This window comes from Typopeltis vanoorti, chromosome 11 (assembly GCF_054136105.1).
Source record: "Typopeltis vanoorti isolate ZY-2024b chromosome 11, IOZ_Tvanoo_1.0, whole genome shotgun sequence".
NCBI classification, from domain to species: Eukaryota; Metazoa; Arthropoda; class Arachnida; order Uropygi; family Thelyphonidae; genus Typopeltis; species Typopeltis vanoorti.
Window position 1 is genome coordinate 47654591 of NC_143559.1, and position 27047 is coordinate 47681637.

A 27047-nucleotide genomic window follows, 5' to 3' on the forward strand; every position below is an offset into this window, starting at 1 on the left:
TCATGTGGGGAGATATTAACTTGCTTGCAGTGGTAAACAACACGCCCTCCTTAAAAGCCACTATATTGCAGAGGCAATAAAACAAGTACTTTTATTATGCCAGTGAATAAGGCATGAGCAGTCTGTGTAATATATTTCTCAGCAAATAGTGCAATTAGAGACAACTGGGATAAAAACACACTAATTAATGAATCACATGTCCCCTCATACAGAAACTATGCTATATAGACTGAAACAAAACCATATGTTGCATGGGCAAACACACTATCTAACCAAAACCTCTTGTTATTAATTAGATGTGTGTGAGTGCGATTTCCCAAGGCAGCAATAAAATTCAACCGAACGTGTTAAAATTCAAAAGTATTAAAACTAAGTAATATATATATATAATGAATGTTATGGCAGTTTCGCATATGGAATTCGGTTGAAGAGAGTTAGCATTTCAACTCAATTGTCAGCTATGCTTTTATCTTTCGGTCGCGCGATCTTTTGTTAATACCGCACCAATCATATGCACGTTTTAATAACCCTGCCTTTGCTGTCTGTTTCGCGTTAGGCTTAATTATTGTAAAGGGAGTAAAGTCAAAAAAGAGAAAAATGTTCCTGGTCCGGGGATTCCCTTATTCAGGTAATATTCACTCATTTCATGTTGTTAGTCTGTGGTGTGCCAATATCGGTAAGTGGTGCTATTATTATATTATTATTTGATCTATTCTACGTTAAAAAATTTAACCCTGAGATGGATAATTGCCTGATAAAAAATAAAAAAAAATTCCCGCGAACAATCAGAAGAAGCAGAAACAGACTCAAAAAAAAGGACAGTATTTCATATTTTACCAGAACAGTCCGCGTCGTCTTCAGCATTAAACGGTAAGATGCAAAAAATGTCGCATGAAAAAATTCGCAAATACGATCCTTCTTATTTGAAATATGGGTTTGTACCATCATATAATAATCCAAACAAACCTATGTGTGTAATCTGCTGTAAACAGTTATCAAATGATTGCATGTGACCCGGAAAACTTTGTCGCCATTTAGATACTGTTCATGGGGAATATAAGAGTAAGACAATTGAGTTTTTTCAAAGAAAGGCTGAAGAATTTAAACGACAAACTAAATGTTTTTCAAAGCATGCTAAACTGAATGACAAATTAGTAAAAGTATCTTTCGAAATTGCTTTGTTAATTGCAAAAACAAAGAAACCTCATACAATTGGTGAAGACCTCGTCTTACTAGCAGCAATAAAAATTTGCGAAACTATCTATGGTTCAGAAATATCAGAACCTTTTAAAAAAATTCCGGTGTCTAATAACACAATTAAAAGAAGAATAGATTGCATTGCCGATAATTATCATGTCTACATTAATTTCACGAATCAAACAAAGTAATGCATTTGCCATTCAGCTTGATGAATCTACGGATAATACAAAGGACGCTAATTTAATGGTTTGTGTTAGATACCTCTATAATTTTCAAATTCATGAAGATCTACTGTTTTGCAGAAATCTTTCCGGTACAACCAAAGGAAAAGATATATTTGAAAAAGTGAATAATTTTTTTAAAGAATATGAACTTGATTGGCAAAAGCGCATCGGGATTTGCACTGATGGTGCCGCAGCTATGATGGTGAGAATTTCAGGTTTTGTAGCAAAAGTAAAAAAAAATTTATCCGAATGCAAGACATGTTCATTGCCTTATCCATAGAGAAAACTTAGTATTTCGACAAATGGAAGAATCGCTGAGTAAAGTGTTATCAGAAGTTTCTACTGTAGTTAATTATATAAAACGTAATGCTACTAATTCAAGACTATTTCGTATTTTATGCCAAGAGATGGATTCCAATTACGACACTCTTTTATATCACACAGAAGTAAGGTGGTTGTCCCGCGGAAAAGTTCTAAAATGAGTTTTAATATTGAAAGATGAACTACGAAATATTAACACTAAACATTAAATTGCAAGCATTTCAAAATAAACTTTCTTCGTGGTTAAAAAGTTTTAAGGATAATAAAACTGAAATATTTATTTCTCTTCATAAATATGTTAAAAAAAATAAAACTTTACTATCAACAGAAAATAAAAGGATAATAATTAACCACCTCACAAATTCTATGTTTTTTTTTTGAAAAATATTTTCCTAATTTTAATGAAGATAAAGAATATGATTGGATAAGAACACCATTTGCTCCTTCTCTACAATTTAGCAATCTTCCATGGTCATCCCAAGAAGAACTAATTGATATGAGAGCAGATTCAACCCTCTAATCAGAATTTCCTAACAGTGATTTATCCGAATTTTGGATTCCACGACAAAATGAATGTTCTTCATTAGCAAAAGCAGCCTTAAATATGTTAATTTCTTTCGCATCTACATACCTTTGTGAAACAGCATTTTCATCGTTATTGGTAATTAAAAATAAACATAAGTCCTGCTTATCAACGGAAGAATTGGAAAGAAATCTAAGAATAGTCATTTCAAATATTTCACCTGATATTGACTATTTGTGTAGCAGTATTGAAACACATCCATCGCATTAAATTGTTATTAAACTTCTTTTGTGTTTTTAATTCTTTCTTTATTACTAATCGTCTTACGTTTCATGTGCTTGTGTACAATATGCAAATGTACAATAACAATATATCTATCTATATAAAAATCTGAGATAATGTGCCATGTCAAATGTGCATGTAAGATGCTAAAAATGTAATATTTGCATTTGATTTTTGCAATATTCGCTGTGTATGTTTTGTATTGAATATAAATACGATAAATATTATAATAATATATGTCTCAATTACGATTTTTTTTCGAGGGGGGAGGCGTGAAATATTTTAATTTTTATAAACAGGGCCCTGACATCCAGAGGTTTGGGAAGCACTGGTCTAGATGATGTATTTGAAACATTAAAAGCATCCATGATTTGCAGCTTTTTACCTTCACGAAAAGAGCTTCCTTCAAACACAATTCGCTTAGCTCAGTCTTCTGCCTTTTACGCTAAGAGTATAGCTTAAAAGAGATATTGTTACTTGATGTTCCTTAATTATTTTTTACAAAATATTAACGCATGATTTTTATATCCCACTCACGTAAGGTTATAAACAACATCAAGACAGCAAATGACCTGTGTTTTTTTAATAATTTTATTCACGGAGAACCCTCGATTATTTTAGATAATAACATATTGTATTGGGGGAGCGCGAGGAGGTGGCACTTGTCTGCCTCTCTTCAACGAATACCGTTTAAAATTGTTGATAATCTTGGTTCGGCTCTCTCTGTTTGACTAACGCTGGACTGCGATTATTTGTCAAGATGCGAAGAATTCATAGGACAAAACAGCCCCACTTATTTGCTATCAGAGTAGAATGCGTTTCTATTTTTTATTTATTTTTACGCATTAAACACACAAAAAGTGATTTTTTTCAAGACGCTTCTGCTTCTCAAAAATTTAATGACTAACTGTTTATTTATTTATTTATTGCTGTTTAATTAGCTATACATTTATTTAATGAATAAATATTTGCTAAACAAAATGAAGTCATTAAATAAATAATGAAAAACAATAACTGTTAACTGTTAAATTCTTTGGTCGATGAACTGAGTCTGTGTTGCAGATAATTGGGAGTCGGAGTGGGGGATCGCTGGGCTCATTATTGTGAGCCTGTAGTAGATCATGCCGTTGAATTTATATTTATATAGATTTATGATATATTATATCCGAAACGGATATGCCATCAGAGATAATAAAAAAAGACATGCATTATTCATTAATCGCATAGCTATACACAGATTATCTCTCTAGATTATCTTAATTTATCCATTAATGGATAAATTGAGATAATCTAGAAATTGCTATGCACTCCATTGCATGTTACCATTTCTAACTTATCTCTTCATATATTGGCACTATTAAGTCTAATTTCAGCAAAAATTGGTATGATTTAAAACAAACTAGGATTTTATGACAAATAATAGTGAATATTACAAACACAAAGTTTTATTAAACCCGTTTCCAACTCAGCTGTTTTTATATTAGTTAAAAATCTCTCATAGCTGCTACACTCTTAGGAAGAATAGTATACTTATCCAGTTACAGCAGTTTTCATATTAGTCATCTGATGTCTTAAAAACAGCATTGCATAAGTACCAAACAACGATAGATGGAGCCACATATTGTAATGCGTTTTTTTTTTAATATTATTGCCCGTACTGCTATTGGATATAAGATATATTTTTTATCGCTGTAAATAAACAGACATAAGAGATAAAACACAAGTAGCCTTGGAGTAGGCTGTGAATTCAAGGACGAGCTTTTAAAGTGTTAGAGCAATTTCGTTTCCATGTTGTACTAGTGAGAAGTCACACTCAATGTAAGCATGTTTTATGAAACAATACTCTCAACTCAGCAATTATTGCTGTCAATTGTAATAAGTCTTCTAGTGCTGTTCATATGGAAAAAATCAAGAAATCCGAAAAGGTTACCTCCAGGTCCACCAGGACTTCCGTTTTTAGGAAATATCTTTTTATTTGGTAAAGAGTCTCATTTGAAATTTTATGAGCTATCCAAGAAATACGGAAACGTGTTCAGGTAATATTGCTTAGAAGTTCACATTTTATTGTGAAAATTTACATTATTGTGAAACCAAATGACATCTCATTTGTAACAATAGAAATGAGTTTTTACTTTAAAAAAGATGAAATAAATATTAAGTTCATTTTTATAATGATATCCATATAAACCGAAAAGGAATATTATACCGCAATAATATGTTTTACGTTATTTTATTCCCAAGAGTTTAAATTTGACTTTTGCAGTTCCGTTTTTTTTTTCAATAACAGAAATATTTAATAAGATTTATACATCATAATGTTCATAAATGTTTTATATTTATAACTAAGTATTGCAATTATAAATTTGAACGTAGTCATTTTTAAAACAATTCCTAATTATCAATTTTATAAATGGTAACAATTAATATACGAATCACAAGATTCTGATTGAGTGGTTTCATTTAGTGAAAACCTAAGGGATTAAGAAATTCACAAGGCGATAAACAAATAAATAAAACATCGTTTGTAGAAGATTAATTTCTTTTACTTTGTAATAAAAGTTACGGTTTGAAATAAGAAAAAAAAACGCTTATTTCTTAATTTGAATCTATTTATCACTGATTGATAAGATTGAACTGTGAAAGAGAGGAATTTATGGATTTCCATAAATCCATAAAAGGAATTTACGGATTTCTTTCCCAAGACATATAACAAAGATATTTGTTAGAAATATCACAAAGCAAACGCTTTGTTAAGTATTGTTGCATGATATTCAGAAAAACATAACTGTTCAATTAAAGATAAACGATATTTAAAAAAAAAAAAAAAGATATAAACAACAGTATTCAAGAAATTCTATTGATTTTCCGTAAAAATTATTCAGTAATAAGTATTTAAGTATATTTATCAAAAAGTGTTTAATTTTATTAATTGAAATTAATACATACAGTATAAAATGAAATAAAAATGAAAAATATCTCAATAAAAAATGAAATGTAATATAAAAATAGTGTTCTTAAGTAAAAAAAACAATGAATAAAGTAGAAATAAATCAAATAAAACAGAAAATGAAGAAGTATTAATAACAAATATAAGCTTTAAAGGGACTTTAAACACCTGTTCGTATAACTCTTTGAAACGACTAATAACAGTCAAGCAACATTCCTCTCATTCTTTTCTCCTTTCTCTGAATTATGAAAAATCTATGTTTAGCATTTTCGTAAACCTTCACACACTTCATTTGCTAGTTTAGATTCATCTGAAAAGTGTTTAGTTTGTATAGTGAGAAAACCTTTTCATCGTAAACGAATTCCGCTTTGTATCATTTATTCATTCTCATTCATTCATCTTCAAGACCACCTTTCCTTACTGGGTTGTGGGGAAAGCGGCTGCAAGAGGAACTTCCAACGATCCTCGGCCACCGAGCTTAGGTGTTTTGGTGGGACTCCCAAACGTGTCCACCCAAAGTTTCGGATATAATCTATCCAGTGAATCCTTGGCCTTCCGTGGCCTCCCTTTGTGGGCCTGCAGGGGAGAGGCTTTCTTGTGGCATTCTGACCAAGTGCCCCTACCAACGTAACTGTGATCTCTGAACAGGGAGAAACAACGGTTGAGAATTGAGGTTTTCCCGAATTGCAGAGCTTCTGACACTATCGAGTCTTGTCAGCCCCAGAACCCCTCGAAGGAACCTCATTTCAACGCTTGGATTTGTGTCCGCATTCTTTCGGTCATTACCCAACTCGCGTGATCATAGGTGACGATGGGGACGTAGACTGTATTGAAGACAGCCAGCTTTGCCGTGTGGCTTAATTCCCGCTTCAATACAACCGAACGGCCAAGCTCCCGCAATATTGCGCTTGCTGAGCCAATCCGAGTATCTAGCTCTTCGTCCCAATTTCCATCACTCATGAATATGGACCCAAGGTATTTAAGTTACTCTGCCTACCTCAGTGGGACTCCACTCACATTTTGAGTGCACTGGGATGGTTGTCTTGAGACCACAAATGTTTCAGTTTTGGCCACACTGATCTTCACTCCGGCGTCTGCACAAACAGCTACAAACCTCTCCAGGGTCCGCTGGCGGTCATCTGTGGAAGAGCTAAGCAGAACTAGGTCATCTGCAAACAGCAGACATCCAATGCTACATCTTCCAATTCTGACACACTCACTGTCTCGGCTGTGCCTATCAATCCAGTCCATAAATATTATGAAAAGGAGGGGTGAGAGATCACACCCTTGGCAGAGGCAAACGGAGACTATGAGAGGTTCAGACTTTGTGCTGTTTACCCTGACACAAATCCCGGGGCATTCATATAGGGACTTGATGGCAACTAATAGTTGGCCATCCAGTCCATACTCCTGTACTACTTGCCAAAACTTATCACGAGGAACCCGGTCATATGCCTTCTCCAAGTCCACAAAATATGTGTAGACGTTCTTGGCATATTCCCAAGATTTCTCAAAAACTTACCTTAAAGTAAAGATTTGTTCAGTTCTGCTTTCCAGGACGAAAGCCACATTGTTCTGACTGGAACTTTGACTCAACTATGCCCCTGCACCTTCTTTCCAAGCACCTAGCATATACTTTCCCAGGCAGCCTGAGCAGAGAGATGCCACGACAATTGCTGCAATCTCTCTGGTCTCCCTTCTTGAAGACTGGTATTATTATGCCTGTCTGCCATTGGTTTGGTGCTCGCCCAGATACTCAAGCAGCCTGACACACTCGAGTCAGCCAGAGAACACCGTCTCGATTTAAGGCTTTTAGCATTTCGGGTCGAATTTTATCATCATCACCAGCAGCCTTGCTCTATTTTAGCGATTTTATTTCTAAATGGACCTCTTCTGCTGTGAGATTCTGCTTTGAATTATAATAAGTATTAATTATTAACAATTATATGCTCACTTCAGAGTACACATCATTTGCATTGCTCCTTTCTTTCATGCAATCTCTTCTTTTATATAAAACTTTACAGATGAAATAATAAGGACAGTTTGAATATTTCAACCGCGATTCTAGTATTATATATATATATATATATATATAATCACAATACTAGAATATATATATATATATATATATATATATATATATATATATATATATATATATATATATATATATATATACACTGAAATAAAGAGCCAAAAGCTTCACTTCGGCGATGCAAATTTATAGAAATTAAATGGATATTGAATCCAACATTCTCGTCAGTGGGAACCAGACCCAGATCTCAACAAAGATCGAAACCGGTCTGGGTAGTGCTCCCCCCATAATGTATAACATCATACATGTCCGCTAGGTTATGTGTTTTACATTATGGGAAATACTAAGGATAGTGATCAGTAATACACGGGCGTATATTAAAAATGTAATAGGTGTGCGTTACACACCCAAGGAATAGCAATATCACCCATATTATCTTTTATGTAATTATTCCAGCTACATCATCCCCTAAGTTTTTGCTGGCTTCGCGTGATTCCAAAAATTAAACACAATTATTTAAAATAAAGAGCCAATAGGCTTCATTTCGTAGATGTAAAACATTATTTAAAACAATATCCCCTAATTTAAATAAACACACAACATTCTAATACATCATAAAGAGGAGGCGTTTCGACGACTAATCATCGTATCCTATTCCATTAATAGCCCTCTGGTATGTTGTCTCAAATACGTCACCACTGAGCCCTTTAAACAAACTTACAGATGGAGCAGCGGGTCACATTCTTAGCATTCCAGTGATTTTTAAATTGTGAGAAGGCTCGTCAGGGTAGGAGCTGAGAAAACAGCACTTAGACGTCATCAGTGGTTGTAATTGGTTATGGCAATGTAACTGAACATTGTCGTTCGTCATGGGGTACTTTTTTTTTTTTGCTGAGTTTCATCTGTTTTGCGTGCATGAAATGTGAACTAACGTTTTTAGGACAGAGATATAGACAAACCTTTTATAGATACCATTCTATAAATAATTTATAACTTTTGTTGCCAATATTTACAATGGGTAAAAGTGTAAACGATCTACTGAATCCCGTTTGCGGACAGAGCCTTTGCGGATTGTCTGAATACAGGAGGCTGAAACTTCTTTACATATAAGTAAGTAAAAAGGGTTATCTCAGCTTTTTTTTGGTTCAACCGGTAAAATAATAATATCCCAATATCCTAAATGGGCATGCGACTTCATTAGGAGTCGCATGCCCATTTAGCATAATGGGATATACTGTACATATGTACAGTAATGATATATTGTACATATACTGTATATTTTGTTTGTTCCTTAGCATTTGTCTCGGACAACAGCGTTTTGTGATACTCTGTGATTACAAAGCAATGAGAGAATTCTTACCACACCCAAACTGCTTAAATCGTCCACCTGCAAATCACGAGGCAATAATGCAACATGGATTTGGTACGTACTAAATTTACATAAAAAGTCTAGACTTATATTAACATTAAAACGCAAAACTAACACAGTTTTAGTTTTGCTTTTTATGTTCATGAATGACTAAATAACTCCTAATTAATGCATTTAATAGGTCAAGGTTTCTTGTAGTAATTGGTCACACTTTTCAATGGCAATATTTCTCACTTTTCTCTCATTGTTCAGAGAGCGAAGTTAACATGGTGTTGTTGCACGACAGTCAGTTACATTCAGACAGACATGTTTATTGTCTGAACGTAACTGACTTACTTATATCTAACTTATTTATATTAGAAAATAATAAAAATTCTAGAAGGGTAAATGGTAACGTTTCTTTAAAACACCTTTGTTTTTAACTAAGCTTAGTCCAACCGTAACATAAATCTAAATTAACTCAGAAAACACTGTTTTCTGCTACTTTCTTTATTGAGTGGTCACTAGATAAATGTCTCATCAACGGCATTCCTGGTAGATAGCTGACTGTGAACACACACACACACACACACACACACACACACACACACACACACACACACACACACACACACACACACACACATTATATATATATATATATACAATCTGCGGACATAAATATCTACTGTAGGACAAGGAAGACAACAGGAAACCACGTACTCAGAATGTCCCTTTCCCTTGTTTTGCTTCATAGAAATTTTCAGTAACTACTTCATAATACGGTTAAGGTTAATTTCATTCCATGAGTAGATTTGTTTTATTGGAGATTCGAATGCATCAACAGTTATCTTGCCTTTCTTTAGATAATTAGTTAAAATTCTGAGCATATACTTTATAAATAGTGGTGTAACAACTTTAACATAATGTGTAGTTTCCATGAAAACATTAATGTGTAGGTTACGGAGCACGTGATAATTTTGCTTTCACACACACTATGTTTTTAGTCCATATAATCCTACGAGAATTAATTTGTAATAAAATTAGGAGGTATTAGACCTGGTGTACAAATTGAATAAGAATTCATCAATAATCACTGACGGGATATCATCAAGTGTACTAAAAGAATGTTCAGCTGAACTGGCCATTCCTATGACCAGGCTGTTTAATATGAGTTTCAGAAAAGCAAAATTTCCCCAGGAACAGAAAGAATGTATAATAATTCCATTGCACAAAGATGATGCAAAGACTGATGTATCAACTATCGACGACTAATTAGTATCTCTGGAGTGGTGGTGAAGATTTTGGAAAACTTTGTCAGGAACCGCATTCAAAATGAGTGGTAGGTGAATGTCTACTTTGCAATAAAAAACATGGGTTTACTAAGGGAAGGTCATTTTTTAGCAACTTGCTCACATTTTATAACAATGATACCATTCAATTAGACAAGGAGAATGGATACACCAGGATACGTTTGAATTTTGCAAAAGTTTTGACAGAATACAGCATGGTAGACCGTTCAATAAATTGGAAAATATGGGTTTGGGTTATAAAATATTAGCGTAGATAAGAGGATGGTGGACTGCAGATATCAAAAAGTGGTATATAGGGATGTGCGTCTGCAAATATTTAAGGCTAAACCAGTGGTGTACCACAAGCATCATTGCTTGGTCAACTGTAATTCATTCTTTACATTAATGATATTGAGTAGGATTTCACAAGCGGCATACAGCTATTTGCTGATGATGTAAAAATAGGTAGCGTAATCACGAATTCTGAGGAGGATATGCAGTGCTTGCAGAATGATTTGAATAGGCTGGAATTGTGATCATGAGGAAATGGATCTCAGTTCATTGTCATTAAATGTAAAGTCATGCACTTTGGCGAATATCTAGGTATCCATTGTCGTATTATTGCGATTATGCTTGAAGAAACTGATGAGGCAAGGGGCCATGTGGAAAAGACTGCAAATACAACTCAAAAGATAATTGCAATGCTGGAACGAATGTTCACATCTAAAGATAACGATGTTATTTTTTTCTCTTTACAAAGCCTTGATAAGATATTACGTGGACTATTGTGCGCAGGTTTTGATTCACATATATTGAAGAGAGTGCAAAGGAGAGGGATAAATGTAATATAGAGAATTAAAAATGATATACAGAATTTCAATTAATGGAATATTTCCTGTTTTATGGAAAGTGGAGAAAGGACAAGAGGGCATGAATGGAAGCTGAGAATCAAGGCTCCTAAGAAGGGATGAAGGCTAGATTTTGAATGGATTTCCATTGTATGTTGTGAGTGTAAATGAATTCAGGTATACGTTTGATAGCTGATGTGTGTAGTATGTGGCCTCCCTTGATGAGTCCTTGGCTCCCTGGAGGTTTTTCCTCTTTTTTTAACATTTTATTATTTCTCAGATAAATTACATACATACATAAAATTTTAATTTTAATATTTTTAATATTTATAATACATTACATGAACAGGATTGTGCATAACAGATATTTGCACGTCATAACATTTTTTAAAATAATAATAATAATCACAAAAATAATTGTTTATACAACGTATATTATGTGCAGATGCAGAAGAATTTGTTCAGTTAATGAGTGCATTTGGTTAAAAACTATCAACCTGGTGAACGCAACGTTGAGCTCACTGTCACCTCTTCACTAGACGATGAAACGCAGGTGTATGAAGCCGAGGTATTAGAGCTATTGAACAAACTGAAGAAGAATTCAGCAATAGGGACTGATGGAATATTAGTACGTGTGCTAAAAGAGTGTTCAGCTGAACTGGCCATTCCTTTAACTAGGATGTTTAAAATGGGTCTCAGAACAGGGAAGATCCTGCAGGAATGGAAGGAATGCATGGTAATTCCATTTCACAACGGTGGTGCAAAGACCCATGTATCCAACTATCAACCAAGTAGTATCTCAGGAGTGGTGGTGAAGATTTTGAAAAAATTGGGCAGGCATTCAGAAATGGGTTGACAGTGAATATCTGCTTTTTAATGAACAGCATGGGTTTACTAAGGCAATATAATGTGTTAGCAACTTGCTTACATTCTACAAAATGTTACCATTGAACTAGACAAGGGGAATGAATACACCATGACTTTTGGATTTTGCTAAGGATTCTGACAGAATACAGCATGGCAACTTGCTGCATAAATTGGAGAAATTGGGTTTAGGTTACAAAGTATTAGCATCGATAAGAGGAGGGCTGACTGACAAATATCAAAAAGTGGTATACAGGGGATCTGAGTCTGCAAGGTCTCATGCCTCGTCAACATGAAAAACTCATTGTAGAATGAGTCTACGTCTCATTCTACAATGACTTTGTGAAATACGAAGCAGAGGAAGAGGGCCTATGCAGCTATGCAGGCCCTCCATAAAAAGAATAAAGGGCAATGTGCCAAAAATATCCTTGACGATGCTCCCCCCCACATACATCTAGCAGACTTACATGATGATTTTGTCAAATTCTGGAGTGCAGTCTTTTCTGCTCCACTTCCACACTTCCCTGATTATGATTACCAACCTACGATATTGAGGTCCATTTCTACTCTTCAAATATACCAGCCTCCCTCCATCCAGGAGATTAAAATAGCTCTTCCATCCAATTTCTCTGCCACCGGACCTGATGACTTTCCTCCGTCTAGGCTTCGGAAGGTGTCGTTGAAGATTCTTCAAGACGTAGTGGACATTCTTCTTTCCAGTAAAGTAATACCACCATACTTACGTGCTTCAAGAACTATCTTCATTCTGAAGAAAGGAACTTCAAGCTGTGCATCAGACTTTAGACCTATTACCATCTCTCCTCTGTTACTTAGGCTCTATCATAAAATATTAGTTAAACGACTTCAGCAACATATACAGCACGATTATAGACAGAGAGCTTTTGTCCCTTCGGATGGCGGCTGTGCCGAGAATATATATCTTCTTTCTTCTCTTCTCTCTGATTCCCGACGCCACCTTAAGCCTATATATATATATATATATATATATATATATATTGTAGGTCCAGCGACGCCATATATATATATATATATATATATATGGCTTCGCTGGACCTCCAAAAGCCTTTTGATAGCGTCTCCCTTCCTGCTCTCCTTCGAGCATTGTCTACTGCTGGATCTCCAGAACCTTTTCTTTCCTATGTTATGGAGCTATACGTGGGTAGCTCCATCACTATCACTACAGGGTCCCGTGCGACTTCTATTCCCGCAGTGTGGGGTGTTCGCCAGGGTGATCCTCTATCTCCCCTTTTCTTTAACTGCGTCATAGATGAGTTTCTTCATTCTCTTGCCAGCAATATAGGCGCTTCTTCCTTTAATGCTATGGCCTTTGCAGACGATCTTATTCTGGTAGACTCTACTAAGATAGGCTTGCAAGAACATCTTGACGGGGCATTAGACTTCTTCTCTATTCGAAGAGTTTCTATTAATGTAGAGAAGTCCTGCTCTTTAGCTCTTGTCCCCTCTGGTCGTGACACGAAGCTTAAGGTCGAGACTATATGGGTTTTTCCCTGCACGGGAGGCCATTGCATGCTTTGACCATCCTGGAAGAGTGGAGATACCTCGGTATCATGTTCACCCCAAAGGGAGGGTCTTATGTCCCTTCTATCCTAGAAGCTGGGATAGGACAGGCTTTGCCCCAGCAAAGACTGTTTCTCCTTTCCTACTATATCCTACCTCGCTTTTACCACAAGTTGGTGCTTGGTAGGACATATATCTCGGTACTGTCCCGAATGTACAGAGCTATCCGTTCAGCCTACTGCATATTACCATGCGAGGGTGAAAGATGGTCGATTTGGGGTTCCATCACTTACATGGTTGATCCCACGCCTGCGGCTATCAAGAATCGCGCAGTTTGACCTATCTTCTTTCCCCATCTGCAGAGAGATTTTCTATAGCCCATTAATACAAGGACTTAAGGGAGGGCTGAAAGCTGGTCCCATTATCAAGGTACTTGAATCGAGTCAGCACCCGCAGAACACAAAAGATGGGCATCTCTGTTGCACTGTTCTGTAGATGGTGCTCCTTTAAAAGAGTCATATCAATTGCCTCTCCAGCATGATTGGGTAAGGGATGGTAGCAGACCCCTCCTTGGGTTCAGGTATATTGACCTTATCAGGACGAGGACCAATGCCCTGTCTACTCGAGCTATAGTCGGCACTACCCATGGGGTAGTGACGACTACTGTGAGACATTGTCTCATATAGACCAGTGTTGCTTCCGCAACCATGGGGTCCGCGTGAGGAGACATGATGCTGTGGTCTCCATTTTGAACAACCGTTTTAAGAACAAAGGTTGGGAGACTGCGGTAGAACCACATTATAGGACCTCTGCGGGTTTGCGTAAGCCAGACTTAGTGATTAAAGGAGGTGGTGATGTTTGGGTAGTTGATGCCCAGGTGGTGGGAACAGGGCGCCCACAAGCCTATAGCCATAATAATAAAGTAAATCATTATACAAATAACCCAGATCTAGTTAGTAAGATACGGGAGGAGCATGGGGCTACTCTGAGGTTTACCAGCGCCACCATCTCTTTATATGGTGTTTGGAGTGCAGATAGTTATAAGGACTTAAAACAGCTTGGGCTTAAGCACAAGGATATAAAAGTTCTTTCCTTGAGGGCCCTAAAGGGCACACTGGAGGGCATGGCGTTGCCACCAGAGAATGACTACTATGATAACTCGAACAGGCATAGCGTGAAACACTTGTAATGGCTTAGGCCTATATCCAGTCTGGACGAAATGTCTGGATGTGATGTAAGATAGTACTGCCCATAAACAGTACAAAGATTAATAAAAAAATAAAAAAATAAAAATAAGTGGTGTACCACAAGGATCAGTGCTTGGTCCACTGTTATTCAATCTCTACATTAATGATATTGGGAAATATTTGACAAGTGATATACAGTTATTTGCTGATGATGCAAATGTAGGTAGGTAGGGTAATCAGGAATGCTGCTGATATGCAGTCTTTGCAGAATGATTTGAATAGGCTGTAATTGTGGGCATGGGAAAATGGGTGTCACTTCAATGTCAGTGAATGCAAAGTCATTCACTTCGACACAATTACATATCCAATATAGCATTATATTGGTGGGATTAGGCTAGAAGAAACTGATGAGGTTAGGGATCTCGAGTGTTAATAGTGTTAATAAAAATAATATTTTTTTTTAAAAAATACTCCATAAATAATATTTTTATTAATTGCTAGAATATTTACACATATATGTACAATAGTTATCTTGAGTATAATTTTACAAAATTTTTCTACATTGGATTTCAATTAATAACACTCTTTGCCTCTGTATTATGCATTTACAACACATCTTCTAATATTAACAGTGATGATTATATAGAATGTTTTTTTAGTAAATAACTAATATAATAATAATAATTTGGAAGGCATTTCTGATTTCTTCCTTGAAACTTTGCAGAGTTTATCTAAGGAAGATAATAGACTGCGGCGGTTTCGTGATTATGTTTCCCTACTGGTCGCAAGCGAGGTGTTGATTTTATTGTTTGTTGGTACGTGCTTGGAAGGATTCAGCTGCTATTACACAGTTTGACTTTTTTTTTTGCAACTAGAGTTGAATTTGGACATGGTGTGTTTGTTTGTGTTCTTGTAGTGGTGTTTTCTGAGAGGTGTGTGTGTGTGTGTGTGCGTGTGCGCGTGTGCGTGCGTGTGCGTGCGTGCGTGTGCGTGTGCGTGTGCGCGTGTGTGCGTGTGCGCGTGTGTGCGTGCGCGCGTGTGTGTGTGTGTGTGTTTTGCGTTTTCCTCCCAATAGTAACCCTACCAGGAGGTCATTTATTCCTACATGCTCCATTGCATTACAATGCTTATATTACATGTAGCTTATAAATACTGATTAACATTTATTTTTATATTTTTGTATCAATTTTCATATTTACAATTAGATTTTTATAAGTTGATTTTATTAGCAAATTTAATTAATTCTATGTAATACTTTTCGATAAGTCTCTGTCTTGACATTGACCACTTGTCTCCGTAAGCGATGACGTGCTGTATTAGGAGCATCCGGATGGAGTCCAATAGCTGACAGTCGTAAGTTATGTGGTCAACAGTCTGTTGAAGGTGTGAACTGCAAATGCACGATGGTGATTCCAGGATATGGAATCTGTGTAAGTGGTGTCTTAGTTTTCCGTGTCCCGTTAGTAGCGTGGTTAAACATGAAGAAATGATGTGTCTCTTCAGCCGGAGTCTGTTGCTGATGCTAGGAAAGAATTCTTTTGTTGTTGATCCATTTTTTGATGTTTTCCATTCTTCTTCCCACATCTGTAGGCTTTTCTCTTCTGCAAGTGTTTTTATTGCAGATTTCGAGAATTTCTGGTAACTTGTTTCTAGCCGTTCGTTTCTAGCTGCTTCTTTTGCCAACTGATCCGCTCTCTCGTTTCCTGCTATTCCAGTATGCGCTTTCACCCAGCAGAATTTGATTTCCCATCCCTCTAGAGTGAGATTTCGAACTAAATTTTTTGTCTATTCTATCAATGCAATATGGTTGTTCTGGTTTTTTGTGCCGTCTATAGTGCTTCTACTATCGCTGTAAATTGTTGCTGGCATTTGCTGAGAGGTGTTGAGTTCACATTCCTGGAGATATGTGAGTGACTGAACTATAGCAAGTTGTTCTGCTTGGTTGTTGGAACAGAGAAGATGCAGTCTAGAACAGTGTTCTTGTATATTGGACTGTCTGTTGTATGCAGTGAACGAACAACCGGCGTTCCTTTCGGTTTTGCTTCCGTCAGTGTATATTTGGAATTCATCACTTTCAGAGCTTTCCTTCTCCTTAATATTTATTTTCTTTGTTGGGTAAGGACACTTACTCAAGTGAAGCGGACGTTCGTAGCAATTTGTATCGATTTTGTAACATTCGATATATCTTCCGGAAGTGACGTCATATATAAGAGATAATTCTTGTATTTTCATGCAGATCGGTGTTAGAGCTGCAATAACGCAAGATGCCTCGAAAGATATTGTCCTGTATCCTTTAATTATGTGTGTGGCTATAAGGCGTTGAACTCTGTTTAGTTTTTGTCGGTTTATCTTTGATTTTAGTGTATGTTTCCAGGCAGGTGCAGCATAACATATCAGTGGTAGTATAGCACCGGTATATATCGTTTCAGCGTCGTTGACCTAATCCCCCTAATGGCCAAGAATTTTATCCTTGCCGACTTAACTAAGAGGTTTACTATTTGTAAGCTTCTTTCGGCAACATATGAGATGTGCTTATTGAAGGTGAATTTTCGTCTATTGTTACTCGCAGGTATTTTAGCTCACTGGCTACCTCGAGAACTTCTCCGTTTAGAAAGACCGTTACAGGTTGTTTTGATTTTTTTTTCGTGAGATATGAAGCACTTTAGACTTGGTGCTATTGAAGGTTACTTTTTTTCTCGCGTGCCCACTCTGCAATTTTAAAGAGTTCTTCATTGGCCGTTACTTCTAACTGTAATCCGTCGCGTCCCCGAATCATTATCATCGGCGAAGGCTGTGACTTTTGTTTCAGTAGTGACAGGAAGTCTTAATAGCGACTCGAACTGGATGTTCCAGACACCTGGCCAAAAACAGGAACCTTGCGGACAGCCTCGTTTGACTTTGTTCTTTTCAATTGTAGTTTTTAGTGTCACAGTTGCTTTTCTGTCTGAAAAATACTTTTTTGTAAGTTAGAGTAAGTTTTTAGGGCATATTAAATCTATTAATTGATTGATTATGGCTGGCCACCAAGCAGCATCGATGGCTCCTCGTACATCAAGTGAAATCAGCAGCACGCCTTTTTTTTTTTGCTGTAGACTGTGTTCTGAAACTCTTTCACTTCCATAATTGCGTCTACTCTGCTGGACTTAGAGCTTAATGCGTATTGATTGCTGCTTAATAAGTTTCTTGAGTAGACGTGGCGCATTATTCGGTATATTATAAGTTTTTCTAGTACCTTACCAGCAACGTTTATGCGGCTAATTGGTCTGTATTTGTTAATTTCATCAGATGTTTCGCTCACATTTCGTATAATTTTTGAGTGTTTCCATATTGAAGGAAATCGTCCTCTTTTTAGGCATTTGTTGTAAACTGTTGTTATGAATTCGGGGAATTCGAGAAACGCTGTTAAGAGTATGTCGTTGCTTATTCCGTCTTCTCCAGGACTTTTCCATGGATCCATCGATCTTAATATTGACTCGATTTCATTAGTTGCAAATCAATCGTCATCAGGAACGTCTATATTTGTTTCCATTCTGTGTGTGTGTGTGTGTGTGTGTGTGTGTGTGTGTGTGTGTGTGTGTGTGTGTGTGTGTGTGTGTGTGTGTGCGTGTGCGCGCGCGTGCGTGCGTGCGTGCTCACTTCGCAGAATGTATAATATGATGTGATTGCATATCTTAAAAAGTTTTCACATAATGCTTTATAGATTAGTATTTTTATGTGTCGGGGGCTGTGTCTTTTAATCGGTATAGTTTGCTTGCTATTATCCTAAGCTTTACAACTTCTTTGATCAGCATCGAAGTGAAGTCCGAGATATCGTGTTATTTTCACCTGTATAATGGTTGTGGTTTTAGGTTCAGCGCTTTGTGTATAAGAGGGTGAATGTCAGATAGTGAGATATTTATTTTCTATGGGCAGGGTTTGGGGTTTTTTGAATATCATTAGCTTTGTTTTCGCAGGTTATATATATATATATATATATATATATATATATATATATATATATATATATGCCGTTTTCAATTAAGCAGTTAGTAATTTGATTGATATCGTGTTGCATATTTGTGTTGTTTTGAATGGATACTATGGCCGTGTCGTCTGGGTACTGGAAGATTTTACTTTTTAGGGGAAGATGGCTTATGTTGTGTGTGTATATCTTAAATAGAATGGGCGATATGAGAGCTCCTTGCGGTACTCCGCAGGTAACTGGTACCTCTTTGCTGTACGCTGATCCTATACGTGTGATATGCTTCATATTTTTCATGTATGTTTTAAACCACTGGAGTAGACGACACCGATTCCGATATGCGTTAGTTTCGTTAACAAGGTTTTGTGTGTTAGTGTGTCAGATGCTTTTGTTTGATCAATGAATACAACTAATGTTATTCTGTTTTTATTCAATGCAGCGTTTATTAGGTCTGTGAAATCTTCCAGGAGTGTTGCTGTTCCTTTATTTTTTTTGAAAGCCATATTGTCTTTTGGGTATGATTTGAAATTTTTCGACGTATATGGAGAGTTTGCAATGCACGATGAGCTGCATGATTTGGTTGATTACTGACAATGTGGCAATGAGTCTGTAATTACTTATAATGTTTCTTTTTCCATGTGTTTGTATGGGGTGTTTTTTTGTATAACTGGACATAAGTTGGTTGAGTGTTTCTTGATGTATTTTTGTCTGATTCTGTCTATCCCCGTTCCTTTGTTAGGTTTAATTTGTTGAATTGCCAGTAATAGTTCTTTTTTTGTTACTGTGAGGAACCACATCGACTGGATTGCTCGTGGACCTAGTGAAGAATGTTCGTTTGTGTGAGGAAAGGTTGTTTCTTGTAGTTTTTGGATGGAGATCCCGAATTGCAGATTAAAGTTGTTTGCCAACTGTTTGAGGGATTTGGGGTCGCAAGCAAAGCTGTGTTTTATTGTGTCTGAGGCAGTGGTTCTGTGTATATTGTCCAGCTTTTCATAGGGCGTCTTTTCTTTGTATGTCTGTTAGTATGTTGTCTGTTATCCATGGATTCTGTTTTATTTGGGGGTGTATTTTATTAAATGCAAGTTTACGATTATTATATACAGCTTCGGCAGAGTCTAAGGATGCTATCTGCATCCAGTCTGTTTTTCTGATTTCGTCGTTTACTATTGTTTCGTTTAGAATGCTGTAATACTATTTTGTAGTCTCAGTGAGTTTTATGGGTTCTGGTTCAGTGTGTAATAATAATAATGAAAGAAAGACCTCCTCGATGAGTTAGGGACTCATCGGTGGAGGTCTCTCTTAGTACTACTTAATACTCCTACTACTACTAATACTACTACTAAGAATAATAATAATAATAATAATAATAATAACAACACACACTAATTAAATAATTAAATGACGTAGGCGTAGTCCACTGAACCAATCACCAAGAACTCTAGCAATTTATTAAATACTTATTATATGCACCGACTAAAATTAGAGTAAGGCAATACTTTTTATTTATTTCTTATTTGTTAAGGGTTTCCCACAAAAAACGGAAAGGAGTGGGAGGAGCAAAGAAAAATTTCTGTGCATCTAATGAAAAATATTGGTTTAGGGAAGTCTACATTTTACAGAGAAGTTCAGGTGAGTAAATAACGTGACCATAATTTATTAATTACTTTTTAATATTAATTGTGAAAATAATACATTTGTTTTAATAATAATAACTAAATATTTGTATTTGATTTTTAATAATTATTCGTAGGAGGATATTTTAATCTTGATACGTCTACAACAAAAAAAATGAAATCTTCTTAATATATCTATAAAGAGTCTATCTTTGTTCGAAAGTTATCAAAGCATCAATCTTTGTATCATTCGAAGAACAGCAAAAGTCTTCTTTCACTCTTAAAACATAACTCGAAGCTTCCAAAACAAATTATGAATTCTTCATACAGTATGTAATATACTTCTCAATTATAAATGCTACTTGAGTACTTAATAAAATTCCTTTTCTATAAATGCACACTGAAATATTATTACAAATGAATCTTTACTTTTAGGAAGACATCCATGAACTCTTGGAATTAATTCACAAATTCAATGGAAAACCATGTTCTTATAATGATTACTTAAGCAAAGCTAATCTTAACACTGTCTGGCTGATGATATTCGGAAAGAGGATACCTTATGATGATCCATTTTGGCCTACTTTAATTCAAATTGCGGATGCCACATTGAGATACTCTGGTGAAGTTGGATTGCTGATTTCCTTCCCTTTGCTCCTAAAGATATTCATATTTTTAGGATGGATGAAATTTGATAAAGATAGACACCTTTTTCAAATATATGGCGACTTGATAGCGTAAGTAATATGTTAAATTCATAACTTTGTTATTTTTTAAAACTTTCAACACTTATTATATATACTGAAAACGCAGCTTATAGATGATTTGCTTCCAAAGCTAACCAATTACTCATATGAGGGTGGCAAGTGGACGTTGGATACGCCCCAGATGTTTCCTATACTACTCTAAGTAAGAAGCAACCAGACGAAATCCCCTTGATGGTTTTGATACAACCACTGATTTATCTTTGAAGACCAGCTGCATGATAGATGATTTAACTGAGGAATGAAGCAGATATGATAGTTTATCTTAAGCCAATGTGCGAATTCATCTTACCTTTCTAGACTGATTTTAACAATCCTATTCAATTTATAATTCATCTAATAGACGTTTTGTAGTACAGTAGTAACTATTTGACTATCAAAATTTCCGTTCTCCTATTTTTAAGACGATTTTATACAGTTTCATTAAACTTACCGTTAACTATTAGGTGCATGAATACACACACACACACACACACAATCTGGTTTTATTTCGAGGTATTTTAAAATAAAAATAATATCATTGTCCGTCCAGTTTTCGGTTACCAGTTAAATAGTCATGTTTTGCTCATAAATAAGGAAAACTAAAAATGTAGACATTTTAATATGATTTTTCTCCCAGATAACGTCCGTTTCTATGTATCTAAAGTCCAGTAATTTTTATTTACCAAAACGACTTCGTAAATTGATAACTGTATCATTTATGATAATATTACAACAGCGTTGTGAAAAATAATACCAGTCAGCAGAGTAAACATCTAAAATTATAATATAACCGCAAATGCCAATAAGAAAAAAAAAAACGCTACATAATAGTGTTATTTAGAATGAATAAAAAAATTTATTCCATTTTTACGAAGTAAAATTTAACAGAAAAATCTGCAAAATTTTGAACTCACCTGTAGTTTCATTTAAGAGATACATTATGTTGATTAGCATGAAATTTTCCGTAATCTAAAGTAACCAAGTGAATAAGTTGTGACATACTTAAATTAAGTTTCCTACATAATAAGATTGCATGATTCCTGGTCAGCTATAAACTATAAAGCTAAAAACAATGGGAACATTCTTCTAATGTTAAGTAATCAAACATTCATTGTATTTATGTTGTTAAAGTGTGCAAGAATAGTATGTAAGTTAAGGACATCGAGGTTTCTAACTATAGATAGACAAATACTACAGAATTATTATTTGGATTAAACAAATTATTAATTAAGAGTACAATTGATTACAGAAAAGAAGTAGAGGAACGAAGAGTAAACCCCGGGAGTAGAACGAGTGAAGATTTCTTAAGTCTGTATCTAGATGAAATGGAAAAGCGTTCTGGAAAAGTGGATACATCTCTCACCGGTAATACTAATAATGTTTATTTAATTTACAATAAAGCTCATTTACAACTAGAATTAATATTCATTATTTTAAATTTTATTTACTGAATTATTACGGATTCCGTTTATTTCTTGTAAACAGATTCATTCTGTTTTGAGTAATTACAATATTTATTCTTATTAAGCCTTCATAGAAAAATGCTTTCTGTGTTTCTTTTTTTTGTTGTTGTTGTTGTTTGCTTTATCAGAAAGGAAGTAGAGTAACCATTTCATCAGAAGTGATAGGTGACCAAAATTACGATAATGAGTCACAAAATCAACTGAAAAGTTTACATGTTTATTATTTAAAAATATTATTTCTTTGTTGTTTATCACCTTTCATGACCTTACTATGCTACTGTAGATATCACATCACAGTTTTCAAAGAATCGACGATTTTGAAACTAGTTGCTTATGAATCATCTACCGCCCATATACGCACACAGTTACTTATCAGTTGAGATGCTACGCAAAGATTCTTACATTGGTAGATGTTTGAAGTAAGCGTGGACTAATCAGTTCGATGAATATGGACTTGGCTTCTGTGACTCTCTTTAAAAAAAAAAAACAAAGAAGTGGACAGATATAGACATGTAAGCTAACAACTGAAGTCGGAGTTATTTATTTTTCATTGCAATTAAATAAATTATCTTCAGTAACCACAGCAGCTCGAATATCAAAACTCGCATACGTGTTCCCCTACTAAATGCTTTATATTGCAGGGGATATATATCAAGGACACGAGTAATTAGTTTTAATTTATTTTATTTTGCGTGAAAGAAATAAAAATGCTACCTAATTTTATTTCATCTTACATTTTTACTCATATTACTGTTTGCAGTCTCTGTGAAGTATTAAATAGATTTTTCTTTTAATATTCAAACTTTTACTCATTCAAAATTATAGTTGCTTTTACGTGCGCTTAAAAATTACCTCTTTTCTTATGAAAACAATAAGTGCTATATCTGTACATCTTCTATCATAAGCAAGCTTTATTTCTGATATGTACAGTTTTTAGTTGTGCTCAGGAATATGATATAATGATTTGATTGGGAAAGTGTAAAAAATATAAATTTTAATAGAAAACTGCAGTAAGGTGGAACACCAGAAATGTCACTTTCTGTTTGTCTTTGCCTTTATCTATTTTTCAGCATGATCTTCAGCTGCAGCCATTTTCTCTACACTGCCGGTCTGAGCCACCCACGACAATCCTCAATTCATTCATATCTTGAATTTTCTTATGCCGCTGAATTCCATCCATCTCTTTAATCTCATCCTTCCCATTGTCTCTTTGGTTTCCTCTGGTGTTTCTCTTTCCATGTCTGGGATCGAATTTAGACATCAACACTGTCCATTTTAGTGTTATATCTCGCAGTATTATCTGCTCGTTGACAGCGGGATCTTTCTATTGCTGCTATATAAATAGAAGCAATAGAAAGATCATTTCTATTGCTGCTATATAGAAAGATCTTTCTATTGCTGCTATATAAATAGCAGCAATAGAAAGGTCTTTCGCACTATTCTGAGCTCTCATACAAGAATTGCGGATTCTATCGTGATTGGAAATAGCGAGTGATTATCTTTAAATTTTCTTCTGCGTAGTCCTCCTTTCTGTGTTAAATTTGCTCCTTCAAGTCAATAAAGTAAAATACAATAATTCTTATTTTATTCCTACCCATATCTAACTCAATATTAAATACATACTAATTTTTAATAAATAATTAGTAATTTAAATAAATATTTAAATTAAATTAATCTGAGAATAAAAAGACGGCTGACATTTGCTATTTTACTGGAGAGAAACCAAACTGCTATTAGTGTTATTTGTGTAGCATTCATGGCCAGAATTTTTTATTTATCTACGAAAATCAAAGGATTATAATATCAATAGTTATGTGTATTAATTTGTATAAGAGAATATTTCAATTACACGTATTTTTTTTTTTATTTCAGTTGCATCGCTCAAGGGAAATGCAAAAGGTTTATTATTAACAGGAGCAGCAGGACCGACAATTGTCCTTGAGTGGTTTTTTCTTAGAATGGCTGATAATCCCAAAATCCAGGAACGCATTCAGAAGGAAATAGATAGTGTGACAGGTAAATCAAGAGATATTGGCTGGGAAGATCAGAAATCAATGCCTTATACAGTTGCCGCTATCAGAGAAACTATCCGTTTGGCTTTTACTGACATCGGAGAAGTCCGATAGTGAGTATGATATTTAATTTTCTTACTCTACTTTTGCTATTCTATTGAGTTGCAACAATTATTCTCTCATTTGTTTTATAAACTTGCAGGAAATTTCAAGAATCTAGTTAAAGTTATTTGAAAGTATATAAACCTTCAAATGAATCATAAGAATAAAATATTTATTTAGAAACTGACCGTAGAGTGAATAAAACTAAAGAGACAATGTGTTTAATGCATATTTGATTTCCTGATGAAGGATTAAAATAGTAACTTCTTCCGCCTTCTATGAAAGCAATGAATACGGCTGGATCTCTCTCTCTCCGTCTCTCTTTTCCCAGTCTTTTTCTCCTGACTTTTATCTAAACAATAAATGTTTATCTCACAGAATAGAAACTTAACAGCATAATATTAAATAATGCAAATGAACTAAATAAACATCGAGTAAAATAAAGTTAGTGATTTTAAAATTAACTTTTTTTTCTTTTTCTTTTTTCTTCTAGTACTTCTGCAGATACGATAATTGGAGATCATTTTATTCCAAAAGGAACAATTTTGGTTCCACTCATGTATGGTGTTCACATGGATCCCGTAATGTTTGAAAATCCCACTGAATACCGTCCTGAAAGGTTTCTTAACGAAGATAAAAATTCACTTCTTAAGTCAGATGCTTACTTAGCATTTAGTTTAGGTACATTTTAACAACTTTTCTATACTTTAGTTGATTATCTTATCAAAGGATTTATGTCTGTGATAATTTATGTTAAACTTGTCTAATCAAGGTTTTCTATATATGTAATAGAGAAAGTTTGATGTTCGGTTTTCAAATTTGTTTTTTAAAATAATTTAAAAATAAATATTTATTTTAAAAACACACACACAAAAGGCACGTGTGTATGCGTGTCTGCGTGCAAGCATTCGAAGAATCACAGAAAGAGAAATCGTGTCACTGATTTATTTTTGACTAAATTCGAGAAAGAAATCATGATTGCAAACTTTTCCGGCAAACTTTTAGTTCATGTTTATCTTAATTCCGAGATATATCGATGATTATGAATATACGTCTGAATTAAGATGTATAGAATGAAGAGTATTGGATAAAATTAGAGTAATCTTGCGTTGCTAAAGTGTTTCACGAATATTATTGTCTGAAAACTTTGTGTCAGAGAAGGACGACTAAAACGGAAATTTTAAGAGTCAAAAATATTTTCGCCTACGGCGAACAATGGCTAAACACGAACACCCGGCTCAAAATTGCCTATTACTGAATGGCTAGATTCGAAATATTTGCAATCTTTTACTGAAGTCATTAGAGAACCGGAGCTTTGTCATATGATGACATACTCAAGAAGAGAATGCAAACATAGAATAATTAACACTGAAATATGAAAAAGATAGACAAGGTGTTTTTTCGAAGAGATTTGTTATTTATCCTGCTATATAGAAAAATCTGGCAAACATGTCCTTATCCACGAAGCCTGAACTGTTCGACCACAGTTCGATCCACTTGGACTCTGTTAAAATCTTTAAATCGCCAACGAAGCAAAGAAATGTGATGTCTGCTCTCCACTTTATTTTATTATCGCTATGTAGGAAACTTTGACCATGAAATGCGCCATCAAAACGCATACTTCGTTCTCAATTTTCAATTATCATTTTGTTGAAGAAAAAATTTAACGTCTCCGATGAAGGAAATACCATAATGATCTCAATAATTTTGCCTAATTTTAAAATATATTATTTTAGTGTGAGCAGAAATGAAAGTGACAAACTCGAAAATTGTATCCTCCATATTAGTTGTAAGGTTTAAGGGAGGAGATTGACCAACAAGCACTGTGAAGAAAATCACTCATCAGCTAAATATTGCCCTTTGCATACTATTCATCATTTTACTGTTTTACAGCTGTCATATATTATTTGTTTAATTTTTCGTGTTCAATCCCCCCCCACCCCGATATGTATGACTATGGAAGAGGAGAGGATACTTTTTTCCTGGTTGACATTTTTTGTCCTTTATCCTGAAATGAAAGATCAGGAAATATAATAAATGTTGATTGTTTCTCCCTTTATTTTATAGGAAAACGAAATTGTCCTGGGGAAGCTGCTGCCTATATGAGTATCTTCATGTACGCATCCTCAATATTACAACAGTTTGTGGTGAAATCGCCTAACGGTGGAAAACCAAATCTGAACGTCGATCAGTTGCATTCTTTCCATATGCCTATAAAACAGAATCTGTGCTTCATACCAAGATAACAGCCAGTGCGTGATCAATAAGGAACCTGTGAATGAAATTTAAATACAAGAATGTGCACAAATAATCTAAATTTTAAACTTTATACTTAAGTGAATTCTGTGGTCATTGTAACTGTTCAAGTTATGAATGACCAACAACGCTCAATAGTTTATTTCTAGGTTGCATATAATCAGTTTAATAATGAGTCAGTTGCGAAATGAGTTATCATTAGTCGATATTATCCTGTATACATAATATCGTACTTTATTAGGATTATTTAAATCGGAATTAAATATTTTCATTTTTGCAATCAC

At 34.9% G+C, this 27047-nt stretch overlaps 1 protein-coding gene across 1 annotated transcript; it reads left to right on the forward strand.

Annotated features, from left to right (window-relative positions):
• Nucleotides 1-4309: 4309 nt before the first annotated feature.
• Nucleotides 4310-27047, forward strand: LOC150101539 (cytochrome P450 2J5-like). The gene is made up of 8 exons (XM_090400726.1): nucleotides 4310-4586; nucleotides 8828-8955; nucleotides 20094-20200; nucleotides 20620-20921; nucleotides 22180-22295; nucleotides 24266-24518; nucleotides 25001-25188; nucleotides 26575-27047. Exons 1-8 carry the CDS (start codon nucleotides 4375-4377, stop codon nucleotides 26751-26753), a joined length of 1485 nt encoding a protein of 494 aa, XP_090256852.1. The 5' UTR covers nucleotides 4310-4374; the 3' UTR covers nucleotides 26754-27047.